We start from the raw sequence: 12,623 nt of genomic DNA, 5'->3' as shown, positions 1-12,623 counted from the left end.
CATTGTCCCCTGCTGGCGCTGCGATCAACGCTTGGTACTGCTACATTTGTAAAAGTTTTTTTGGCAGCTGAAACACTGCAATAAAATGCAAAAAAAGTGATCAAAACATCTTATCTACCCCAAAATGGTATCAATAAAAACGCCAGCTCAGGGCGCAAAGAATAAGCTCTCATACAGCCCCATATCCTGAAAAATGAAAACGTTACGGGTCTTGGAAAATGGCAACAAAAGCAAAACATTTTTGTTCTTACAAATTTCTGAACTTTTTTTCACCACTTATATAAAAAAACGGCACACGTTTGGTATTTGCATAATCGTACTGACCTAGAGAATCATATAGCCAGGTCAGTTTTACCATATGGTGAACATGGTAAATAAAAAAAATAAAAAAAACAGTTGTGAAATTGTACTTTTTTGGAAATTTCACCGCACTTGGATTTTTTCCCCCCATTTTACAGTGCATCACATGATAAAATGAATGGTGTATTCAAAAGTACAACTTGTCCTACAAAAAGTCAAGCTCGGGACTCATGGGGCCTATTTCCACCTCCAAAGCAGCAGTAATGCGCTTATGTGGTAGACACAAAAAGGGGGTATTATGATGAACTATTGAACTGTAAAGTGCCCATATACTGTTCTTGTACAGGGGTGTACATCATTATCAGTGCCATATATTACACTGTATATTATATATTTTATATAGATATATATATTGTATATAATAACCAGTCCAGCTGCATATTACAGTATTACCACTGCAGTATATTTATTACATAGTCTATTATTAGTAATACAGTGTATTATATGGTATATTAGTAATGCAGTATGTTGTATGGTATATATAATTAGTAACGCTATATATTATCAGTGCAGAATCCATTCTATAGTGTGTGTTATCAGCAGTGCAGTATATATTATATTATATATTCTGATATTGCTGTTAGTAATGATATATATCATCAGTGCAGTATCTATTCTCTATTGTGTATGTTATCAGCAGAGCAGTATATTATATAGTATATTAGTAGTACAGCATATTATATAGTATATTATTAGTAGAACAGTGTAGTATATAGTATATTATTAGTAGTGCAGTATATTATATAGTATTAGCAGTGCAGTATATATTATATAGTATATTCTGATGTTGCTATTAGTAATAATATACATTATCAATGCAGTGTCTATTCTATATTGTGTATGTTATCATTAGTGCAGTATATTATACAGTATATTATATAGTATATTATTAGTAGTACAGTATATTATATACTTTAGCAGTACAGCATATTATATAGTATATTATTAGTAGTACAGCATATTATATAGTATATTATTAGTAGTGCAGTATATTATATAGTATTAGCAGTGCAGTATATATTATATAGTATATTCTGATGTTGCTATTAGTAATTATATACATTATCAGTGCAGTGTCTATTGTACATGGTGTATGTGGTCAGCAGTGCAGTATATAATATAGTATATTATTATTAGTACAGTATATTATATACTATTAGCAGCTCAGTATATTATATAGTGTATTATTATTAGTACAGTATATTATAGAGTATATTATTATTAGTACAGTTTATTATATAGTATTAGCAGCTCTGTATATTATATAGTGTATTCTGCTATTGCTGTCAGTAATACTACACATTATCAGTGTAGTGTATATGGTGTATGTGGCCAGCAGTATATAATGGTAGCCAGTGCTATAAGTAATGCTCTATATGTATACAATGTGAGGAGACCACCTTGCCCCGCGCCCCCTCCCCGGCCCCGGCCGCACAGTACGCCCAGCTCAGGGAGTGTCTGCCGGCTGTCAGCAGAGGAGGAGGGAGCGGTGAGTGCGGAGCCTCCCAGCCCTCAGCCTCCTCCTCCTCCTCCTCCCTGTCCTGCTCGCACTGTGGACGGCTCCCCGGGATCGGTGCCTCCGTTTTGTGTCCCGTGCGCTCCGGTCGCAGTATAACTCTCATCCTCTTCGCTTTCTCTTTGTTTTCGTCCTTGTTTGTGTCTCCTGGAAACTTTCCCGCGATCGTTAAGGAAGAAAAGAAAGCGGCTGTGCCCCGGCATCATCGTCCCGATCAGTGAGCGCTGCCCTCCCGCCGCTGTGCCCCCGAGCCCGGCACTGCGACCTGAATGGATGGGTATGGGGAGAAGGGCCGCACTCTCCTGCCCCGGGGCTGACCGCTGCGGCACTCTGGGGCCCCTGCACCTCCTGCTGCTGCTGCTGGCCCTCTGGGGGGACACAGGTAAGACCCTCTTCTGTTACCTACAGATGTGCTGAGCCTATGTGACTGTGGTGCCAGGGTGATGGGTACACCCAGTGTTAGAGCCTATGGGCCCTGCCCATGATGAGCCCGGTTATAGATGGTGTCCATGTCAGTAGGACTGAGCCATGCCGGTAATGGACCTTCTCAGCAGTAATCTGATCATGGTACCGGAACCAGATAAGTGATAAATAATCCTCCAAGTACAAAGAGGTCCATGGTATGGGAATCGGATCATGTCAACAATAATCGCCCCGAATGGTCATTATGCGCCTGGCACCAGAACCGGTATCGTGCCCTCCTGACAATAGTCTTTTTCTTGGTACCAGAACTGGATCATTCAAATAAGTCTTTGTAAATGTAACTTGGTTTATGGTACCAGAACGGGATAATACCAGTGCTGAGCCCTTCTGACAATAATTAAGCCATTGGTACCAGAGCTGGACAATAGTTTGTGGAAATAACATGTCCCCGACACCCGTACAAATGGACATCATTAACAAATCCTTGTGATAGTAACTCCGTCCATGCCATGGGATCATGTCCATAGTGAGCTGTAAACGATCGCACCCGTGTCACCATGAGACTTGTTCCGACATGGTCACATATCATCAGTAATGGCTTACAATAAGTGCTGGTACCAAACTGATCCACTATGTCTGCACGGGGGTCCCAGCCATAATCCCCGTGTGTATACAGATAAAGCCATAACAATATGGACTACATTGGACTTATACAAAATTCTTCTTGCGGTTGATTTGGTGCTAACACAACACAAAGTTGTGGGTCCATTAAGTGAAGATTGGATTATTTTTATTATTTTGACATGGGGGGGGGTTGGGTAGAGAAAGTTGTAACGCCTTTGGCCCTGGTGTAAGATGATGGATATAGGGGCAGCTGGGGGTTATTACTTACTAGTATATGTCGTTAACCATAGAGTGGCTGACACTGGAGGAGCCTGGACCTGTGATCTCCAGGAGCCTTATTTGTCCTGTGCTCAGAGGTGACAGCTCTGGTGTGTAGATCCTTGAGGACTGATGACTGTATAATGACAGTGACTCTGGAGATGCTCTGAGGTTCTAGAGTTTCCTCTCCAGACTGACATAACATTCTGGGTTCTTCATAGGTGAAGCCTTCATCCCGAGATGAGCACCTCCACTCCTCCAGGAGTCACCTCCTGCCTCTGCTCCAGGCCACTATTCAGCACTTCACCTTTTATCCTAATTATTTATTGATGAAATGCCAACATTGTGAAGTATTATACAAAATGGCATCACCACATTCAGAGCTGGGATCACCAATGTTGTGTCCAACTCCATTGATTAGGGTTTGTAGCGTTTGATCATGTGTTGTCATAAGAGAAGCTGATTGTTTGTCATCAGTGTTACCATAAGATCCTTCAAATGTCATTTTCAGTTATTGTGGTGACTCCAAAGACATACTGATAGGGAATCTAGATTGTGAGCTCCCGGTGGGGACAGTGATGATAATATCTGTAGAACGTTGTGGAATATGATGGCGCTGTATAAGTAAAAAAAAAAAAGTTATGTTAACATTAGTGCAAAAGTGGACAAGGTCCTTCAGGAATGGGCAACATAGTGTGAAAATGGACAACTCAGACCTGGAGGCATTTTGACTTTTTAGTGATTTTACAGTGAAAAATGTTTCTAGACATCAAGGTATAGTAACCCAGACAGATTTCTAGATAGTAGTAGATCTCCAGCCCTGCCATAGACACCAGGGGATGACCATGCTGAAACCTCATGCTGTACAAATAGCTATATAAAGATTATATCTATTGTAGTGGGACTTTTTCGTACTGAACATTTGCAATGCCCTATATGACAGATGATTATATCAAGTAATTGGCATTTTGATGGCACGGAAGTCTCTTCTGTGTGAGGAATGAGCTGTCCAGTCTATCAGTCGTGTGTACAAACATTAAGGCAATGCCATGGCCCTTGAAGAGGGACATCACATCACACTGTTCTGTGTGGAGAAGGACATCAGAGGTGTCAGGAGTGGACCAGGAGGTGGCATCACGTTGTCATGAACCTGGCACTTCTCATAGAGGGCAGTGCATGGATACTTGTGCCCCATGGTGCGTTGTGCCTATATATGATTATTGTGATGTGTGAGCATCTGCGTCCTTTGTACTACATATTGGCAGAGGTGTGGAAGCCTGGTCACATTGACGTGCACAGCTGGCATATAGTCCCCGGTGAGATCTGTACTGTGAAGCATCTGTGATTTCCCCAAGGTGACATTGCATCAGGAGTTCTGGGTGATGGTGCCTATAAAACCTTCTTCATTGACTGTATATATATCATTGATTGTATTGATTTTTTATTGTATGTAGATCATATATTGTATGTATTGTTTACTTTTTATGGTGTTATGTGTTTATTATTATTGTTATTATTAGTGATGTTATTTTTATTACATACTTCAATATTTATGTTACATTTTCTTTTACTTCTAATATTGACACCCCATCAGACCATGTGATATTCCCTCTGTAGAAATGGCTACAATGATTCCAACCATTAAAATTCAGTCATTATCTGACATGTGTAAATCTGATCCAATCATTTATCCAGACTGAAATGCCTTCCTAAATCTTATCTTTATTCCCATATATGGTGTGTGCACTTTATGGCAGACATGTAAGAGTTAAGTCATCCTTGTTAGGTATATGGTGTGTAATGATCCAGATGTCTCCCCCACCCCCCAATTCCTTTCCTGGTGTTTGCAGAGAGTCAGGCTGAGATCAGGTTTCCAGCTCCTACAAGGAGAAAGGGGAGCCTTGTGCTGATTCTGCTCTGAATGAGAGTCAGAAAAAAATTAACCCCTGCAAAACTTCAGTTCTGATGCCCACTCATTACCTGCTAGCTGTGTATCAGTGCAGGGCATGGCGGGCTGGCATGGTAGGCACTGCTGTAACTCTTGCTGTTTATTTCTGTGCTTTGTGAAACTAATTATGGCTGTAATTGTTACAATTGATGTGTGCAATGATATGTGGTTTGCAGCAGCCATTCACAAGGAGCAGATTGGATTACATCCCCAAGCCTGCTTCCTCCCCTCTGGCAGTGAATGGTTAAGTTAGGGTTGCTCTGGAGAGGTTAGAATTGCATACTGGAGTTTTTGAAACATGCAGGGTCCACATGTGTGATTTGACCTTTGCATAACGTCCTAATATTTGTGGCTTGTGACTAATTTGAAGGGTTTGTATGGGCCTGGATGGCTGAGAGGTGCTTTTGTTCAAGATCATTACCTTGAATAATTCCTGCAGCGATTAGCCGGGGAAAGGTTGAGGCGGGCTAATCTAAATCTGATCAACAAAGCCTGATTATCTATTAAATGTTTACATCTGGATTTCTATCAGTGAGTTATTATGTAACCACAATGGTAGCTCGGAGATTAGTCATTTGTGACCGTCAGTCTGTAGATAGCACTATTATCGGATGGTATGACGTAATACCAAACCGCTTGATTATCTAATAATATCTATTATTATTATTGGACTTATGTTACTCTTATGATATAACTTTAAAGCGGGTTTCCCAAGTTCCTAACAAAGTTGCGATAAATGAATGGAATACGACCGGTTAAATCCTGGTCGTTCCAGCGTTGCTCCTCCGGTACCTGTTTACATGGCGGCACTGATAACTTGCTGTCTACCATTTGTGGCCATTGCAGCCAATCACTAGCCCCAGTGGTACACTAGAAGAAATGAAACATTTCATGGTGCTCATAGAAATTAATAGCCTGTCAGGGTAATGCATGCACGTGCAGGGTCCTGCAGTGACGTAGACTCTTCGTAGTCGCCCTTCCTGGGATAATGGATGGTTTCTGGAATGTAGGTCTTGCCTAAATTAACTTTTAAATGGCTAATTTGAAAATTAGTTTTCTAAATCCGACTTTCCCTATGAGCTAGTGGGCTGATAGAAGGCCTGCTTACATGTACCACTTCCTCAAAGCATCAATAGTCGGAAAAAACAGGACATTCTATTAGTCCATTCATATAATGGGCTGAATACACAGCCTCTAGGGAAAGCCCACCCCTTAATCAGACATCGGTTGTATATCCTACTAACATTCCACCATAGTCTATTTTGAGATAATTGCTTTAAAGGGGTTTTCGTTCCTACAGTAGCAATCAGATCCATTATTTAGCACCCTTTAATGATCAATGAGAAATGCCTACCGTTTATTGTTTACCAAGCACAGCGCCATACTTTTGGTAGTGGCTGTGCATGGTACTGCAGCTCAGTCTTATTCAATTATATACGACTGAGCGGCAGCACCAGGAGCCACTACCAAAAATACAGAGCAATGCCTAGTATCAAAGAAGGGGCCACTGCACCTTCAGGCACCTGATCAATAGGGGTATCATGAGTCAAACCCACTCCATTTTTAAATGGATGCCCTCTCCTAAGGCTAGGTGCAAACGACTGTATATACAAACGAGAGAATCGGGTCGATTATGCTAATCACACTCTGATTAGAGTTTGAACAGACAGTGATCATAGTGTGATGCAATTTTTTTCAGATGAATAAAAGATGGAGAAAAATATTCCTCTATCTTCTCCATTCTGTCAGTCAGTAGAAATCGGACTGCACTCAGATGTCATCCGAGTGCAGTCCGATGATTTCCACTCACTCATTGACTTGTTTGGCTGAGTACGATCCGATAATGGGATCAAACTCTAGAATGCTGCGAGATTTTTTTTTCACGGATCGGCTCTATATGAGGAAAAAATTGAACATGTACACGGCCCTGCAGAATAACATGGGGAAGAGTGCTATCCGTCAAAACGACAGATAACACTCATCCAATTAGTACGGTCGTCTGATCAAGCCCTTAGAATAGGCCATCAGTCCTGGAAATGCAAGTACAATGGAAAGGATCTCAATATTACAAAATCAGGGTCATGTTAATGCTAAATCCTGGCTTTGTATATGAGTGTTATTTCATGATTTTTTTTATTTTTGATTGGAAGCAATAATATCAATCATAAATAGATATAAAAAAAGTAAAGCTAAGTATCATACATCATGATCATTTCTCCTTTGAACAGCCACTTCCTTTTGCTCTTGATTCTAGTTTTGCATTATTTATTGCTAACTTCCTTTGCATTGCGGACCACAGCAGAAATATCTTTCTGTTCTTGAGGCCCCGGCAGTAACTGACTGCTACGTCCTATCCATCATTTGTGTAATTCTTCATGAACAAGCTTTGATGGGAAACTCTTAATACAATGCATCTATAGTATACATATTGTTCAAGATATATAAAGACCAGTGCATGCAAAGTCCCTTCAAATAGTCATGCACTGCAGAGACCATGGCCCGTTATCTTAGGGAAAGAGATGCATACAGTGGATTTTTTTCACATTTAATGAGTTTTGCAGATGTAATTAATAATAATAAACTCAGCTACACTGACCCAGAGCATGTCCAGTGATGCATCTGCGCTGCTGCCCCTCGTCATTGTTGACAGGCTGCAGCTGTGACCGCTCCAGCCAATCACTGCTTAGTAATGATTACAAGGTAGTCAACATGAGTGGTGAGCCCAGTGATTGGCTGCAGCAGTCATGTACTTGACATCACTAGTGCAAGCCTGATAACTAAGATCAGCAGCAGCGATGTCTGCAAGCCTGTGGAAAACAGAAGTTTTTAAGGTTTTTTTTTGCATGAGATTAAATTTTATAAAACAAGAAATAATTTAGTATGTGCACACATGTGCCAAAACTGCACTAAAATGCATAGTGTAATACATTTTTAAAGGGAATCTGACAGATGATATATTTGTTGTCCAATCCATGGACAGCATGTATCAGACCGCGGCTGCCTGTAAGATGTTAGTCAGGTATGTTTGAGACTGAAACGATGCGGCGTTTCAGAGAAAGGCATAGTTTAACACTAGAACTACTGATGGAGTCATTTTGACTCCTTTCGTTTTTTATTTCTCTTCTGTGACTACATTTTTCAGAATTCCGGCTTGAAACTCGGTGACTTTTCCTCAAATATGATGTGAAAAAAGATTTTGTGAGAATAAATAATTTTGGTGAAAAATTTGCGCGTTTTTTTCAAAATTTACCAAGAACTACTGAAGGGAGTCATTTTGACTCCCTACTATATTTTGAGGTCCTTTTGTCACTAAATGTTGCTATAAAGTTTTGTGCATAATTTTTTCACTCTGTCTTATTTACCCTGATGTTCATATAGATGTAGTTCAATTTACATGTCAACTTTTCACATTTTCCTTGTGTTTTACCTGCTTGTATTACTGTGTAATGCTGAACAAACTCTATCTGATGAGGAGCTAGATGCATTCATTGCGATATTCTATGCTCGTGGAATATCTGGCACGAACCGTCACTCGATTAGCAGTATTTGGTGTAATGACTGGGGAATACCGTTTTGCAAAGCGACAATGTCTAGGGACCGCTTTGTTGAAATTATGAGGTTTCTCAGATTTGATGAGAAATCTACTCGATCGGAGAGACTGCAAACGGACAAGTTTGCTCTATTTTCTACTGTGTGGGACAGGTTTATTGAAAATTGTATTGCGTGTTACAAACCTGGCCCATACATAATGGTGGATGAGCAACTTTTCCCAAGCAAAACTAGGTGTCCATTCACGCAGTACATGCCTTCCAAACCAGATAAATATGGCCACAAATATTGGCTAGCTGTTGATAAGAGGAGCAAATATCTGGCAAATGGCTTCCCTTATCTAGGCAAAGATGACACACGCCGTGCTGAGGACCGTTTAGCTGACCATGTGGTAATGAAGTTATTGGACCCGTTTTTGAAAAAAGGTCGCAATGTTACAACCGATAATTATTTTACTTCAGTAAAATTAGCTAAACAGCTAAAAAGCAAAGGAACAACCATCGTGGGAACACTGAACAAGATAAGGCGAGAAGTGCCTAAAGAAATAAAATCCATGAAAGAGGAATTGTACAACACTTAAGTGTTTAGAAATGAAGACAATTTTACACTTACAGTATATCAAGGAAAGCCCAACAAAAATGTTGTCATTTTGAGTTCCGTCCATCCAGATGTTGTTGTTGCGTCTGATTCCGCTAAAAAAACTCCAGAAACGGTAAAGTTTTACAATGAAACAAAATATGGAGTAGATGTAGTGGATCAGATGGCACGAAAATATACCACACGAACATGCACAAGGAGATGGCCTGTTCATGCATTTGAAAATGCCTTAGACTTTGCGGATATAAATGCATGGATAATATTCAAGGAGATTACCCACCAAAAAATGTCACGCAAGGCATTTTTGCAAACGCTTGTGAGAGAGTTGAGTGGTCCTTATGTCACAGATAGGGAAAAGGGTTCCACGTCCCAAGTTTCTACATGCTCAGAAGTGATGGTTCAAACAAAATTTTGCCAGCTCAAAGAAAAGTGCAAGAAAAATAGATCTGTCGGAAATTGTAAGACTTGTGGTAAGTCTTTGTGTGGGCAATGTACTGCCATAAATCAAAGGCAATGCCTAAAATGCGAAACACCAAATGTTTAGAAGGTGAATTCTGCGCCATATTTTCATTTTTATGCTCCTCCACCTACATTTTCTCTGCTTTTTGTTCTTCAGTTGTTGTTTATATGTGTGCACTTGAATAAAAAAAAATGTTTGAAAAACGTCTATTATAATTATTGTTATTTTCTGTAGAAAAATAAGAAAAGCAGAAAAAAAACAATCAAAAGCATTACTGTTGGATCTCACAATAATAATACATTACAAAAAATATAATTATTAATAAATAACCACAAATGAAACTCTAAAAATAAACGAAAACAAGCAAGGAGTCAAAATGACTCCTTTCAGTAGTTCTAGGCGGGGTCACGAGTCCAGTAGTCCTAGTGTTAATAGCGGCTTCTCCCCACACACACCATCTTAAGTGATAGGTCTCTTCCTATACATGCACACAGGAAGAGCCCCGTCATTCCAGGGCAGTGGGAGGGGAGAAACGGGTGGTGGACCCGACTGTCCGACTAATCTCCTAAGCCGCTCGGTACTGGACTGCTTCTCCCCACCCGCCGCCCTGGAGTAACGCGTCTTTCCGTGTATAGGGAGAGACCGATCACCCAAAGAGGAACTTTTCAGAGTTAAAGAAGTTGTCCACAACCTTTACATTGATGCCCTATCTGTAGGATAGGGCATCAATGTATGATCGGCTGGGGTCCTGTACGCGGCACCCCTGCCGATCAGTAGCTATCGGTGCCGGCTTCCGCAGGCTGGAAGTGCTCACCTGTGGGGCTCCGCCGTGAAGTGGTAGTGGCCACCGCGGTGTACTGCAGATCCGCCTCCTATTCAATTGAATAGGAGGCGGATCCTACAGATAGGGCATCAATGTAAAAGTAGTGGAGAACCCCTTTAAACATATATGTCTGAAATGATGTAATGATGTAGCCAGCGTCTGATACATGCTGTCCGTGTACCGTGCAGCATGTACCAGTTGTCAGGTTCCCTTTAAAACCACATACATATTTTTTATAAACCCCAACCAAAGCAGAACAATATACGTTCTTGGAACTAGTCAATGCAATTTAATCAAATTTTGTTCTTCGCGTTTTTCAAGACCTAAAACTGCAGGTTAAAACCTACCCTAAGATAGGCGTCATCTCATCCACGCATGAGCAATGCATGGATAGAAAAATCTAAGACAGTTCCTGCAATTTCTAAAGCTAATATGCACATAAAAGTTGAGTAACTTTGTAAATTCTTTGCTTTCTTTTCTTTCCCAAATTTGTAGTGGTTCCGAGTTACTTGATGTTCTCCTTTCTATCCATATCTAAAACTCATTTCAGAATTCTGCCGTTTCCCTGTTACCATACCGCAGCTTATTGTGGGAAGTCAAGTGGCCGTCACACAGAGCGGAGTGGAGAAGTCACACGGCAGATTATAGAAATCCTTGTTTGTTTCTAATGGCCATACATCATTTTTTAGTAGAGCTATTAATATGAATGGAGAAAACTGCACAATCATTTTTTTTTCTAGCATTGGCAAAGTTATATAACTGTTAAATCTGAACAATAAAAATGTGCTAAAAGCAGACTTCTAATTCAGACTCGTGTATTGCGCATGCCTATGTTCCAAGTACAACACCCATACACCATACTTATTATCGATTGTTTTTGTACAATGCAAGAGGGGATCCAATATTATGCCCCATTGAAATCACAGTTCAGCATCTTGTTGAACGGTAAAGCTTTTATTTTTCAATATAAGAAAAAGGTACATTTAAAATAGTTTGCATTGAGATGCCTGTCCTGTTACGTCTGGCTGCCATTCACTTGCCAAGCCCTTTCACATCGTGTTTTAATCTTAAATTTGTCTAACAACGAAAAAAAGAATTATGTTTTATCTGAGTCATACATCACTAATACCTTTAAAAGGGTGTTCCCATCCAGGGCATTTACAGCAAATCAATGGCATATGCTAAAAGTGCTATATAGATGTGGATTCCAATACAGGGACTACATCTATCTCGAGAATGGGCCCCTGTAACACAAAGTTAGAAATAAGCGAGGTGCCTGAGTATTCGTGACTCTATGCCCTGAAAAATGCCTCGATGGAACATTGAATAAGACCTTAGTATTCAGCGTCTATTAATGTGGCCTATGGGAACAAGCATTGTACCATCAGAGCCTGGTAGACAGAGACCAGCATGAAAGAATTCCAGTAATATGTCCTTTAATTTGTGAATGATTAGTTTTCCATTCGCAAGTCCTTGTACTACTCAGGTTCACATCACATTCTGGCCACATGTTAGTCTGAAACTGTGAAAAACAGGATTTGGATAGAGTCCCCGATAGAACCTTTCACCATAATGAGGAGGGTCCTGGTTCTGGCACCACACTTTTGTACTCTCTTAAATAGAACAGACCATGCCGAAATAGAGGCCAGATGGAGAACAATAGTCACAAAGTAGAGATGGTGCTGATCACTTTGCAGGACTCTGTCCAGCGGCCAGGTCAGTGATCTGTGGCTGTTAGACTGGAGCCATGAGAACTGCCACTTTACCTCTCAGCATCAAGAGCTGGTCTGGTGCGACCTCATCGAAAGAAGACCCATGGATGCTGGGAGGTAGGAGGTGGTTCCCAGGGCACTCGTCTGATGAACATAGGTCTTTGACCTGGCCAGGTCCTGGCAATCAATTCACACCAACCCTATCACTCTGCCTGCCTTATTATGGTGATTGACTCTTTTGGAGGTTATGTCTGAACAAGCAGAAGCCTTGAAATTGTCACAAACATGTAAAAAAATGTAATGTAGACATAGCCTTATTTGCGCTCTCTAATTTAGTTACCTTGCATTGTTTT

At 40.6% G+C, this 12,623-nt stretch overlaps 1 protein-coding gene across 6 annotated transcripts in view; it reads left to right on the top strand.

The window, feature by feature from the left end:
- RGMB (repulsive guidance molecule BMP co-receptor b) overlaps positions 1 to 12,623 on the top strand; it is a 65,980-nt gene that overhangs the window by 15,247 nt on the left and 38,110 nt on the right. For 4 of the 6 annotated variants that reach the window (XM_073678057.1, XM_073678049.1, XM_073678065.1 and 1 more), the window contains one exon: positions 2,054 to 2,258. In XM_073678057.1, the coding sequence (XP_073534158.1) occupies positions 2,054 to 2,258 (205 nt within the window). Of the gene's footprint in view, positions 1 to 2,049; positions 2,259 to 12,623 lie in introns of all 6 variants that reach the window. The other 2 variants (XM_073678074.1, XM_073678081.1) reach the window with 1 other exon arrangement.

The sequence above is a fragment of the Phyllobates terribilis genome, unplaced genomic scaffold, assembly GCF_046119375.1.
Source record: "Phyllobates terribilis strain yellow unplaced genomic scaffold, ASM4611937v1 Scaffold_1__5_contigs__length_1240528914, whole genome shotgun sequence".
NCBI lineage: Eukaryota > Metazoa > Chordata > Amphibia > Anura > Dendrobatidae > Phyllobates > Phyllobates terribilis.
The sequence above is the reverse complement of the archived record's forward strand: the minus strand, read 5'-3'. Positions and strand labels throughout refer to the sequence as shown.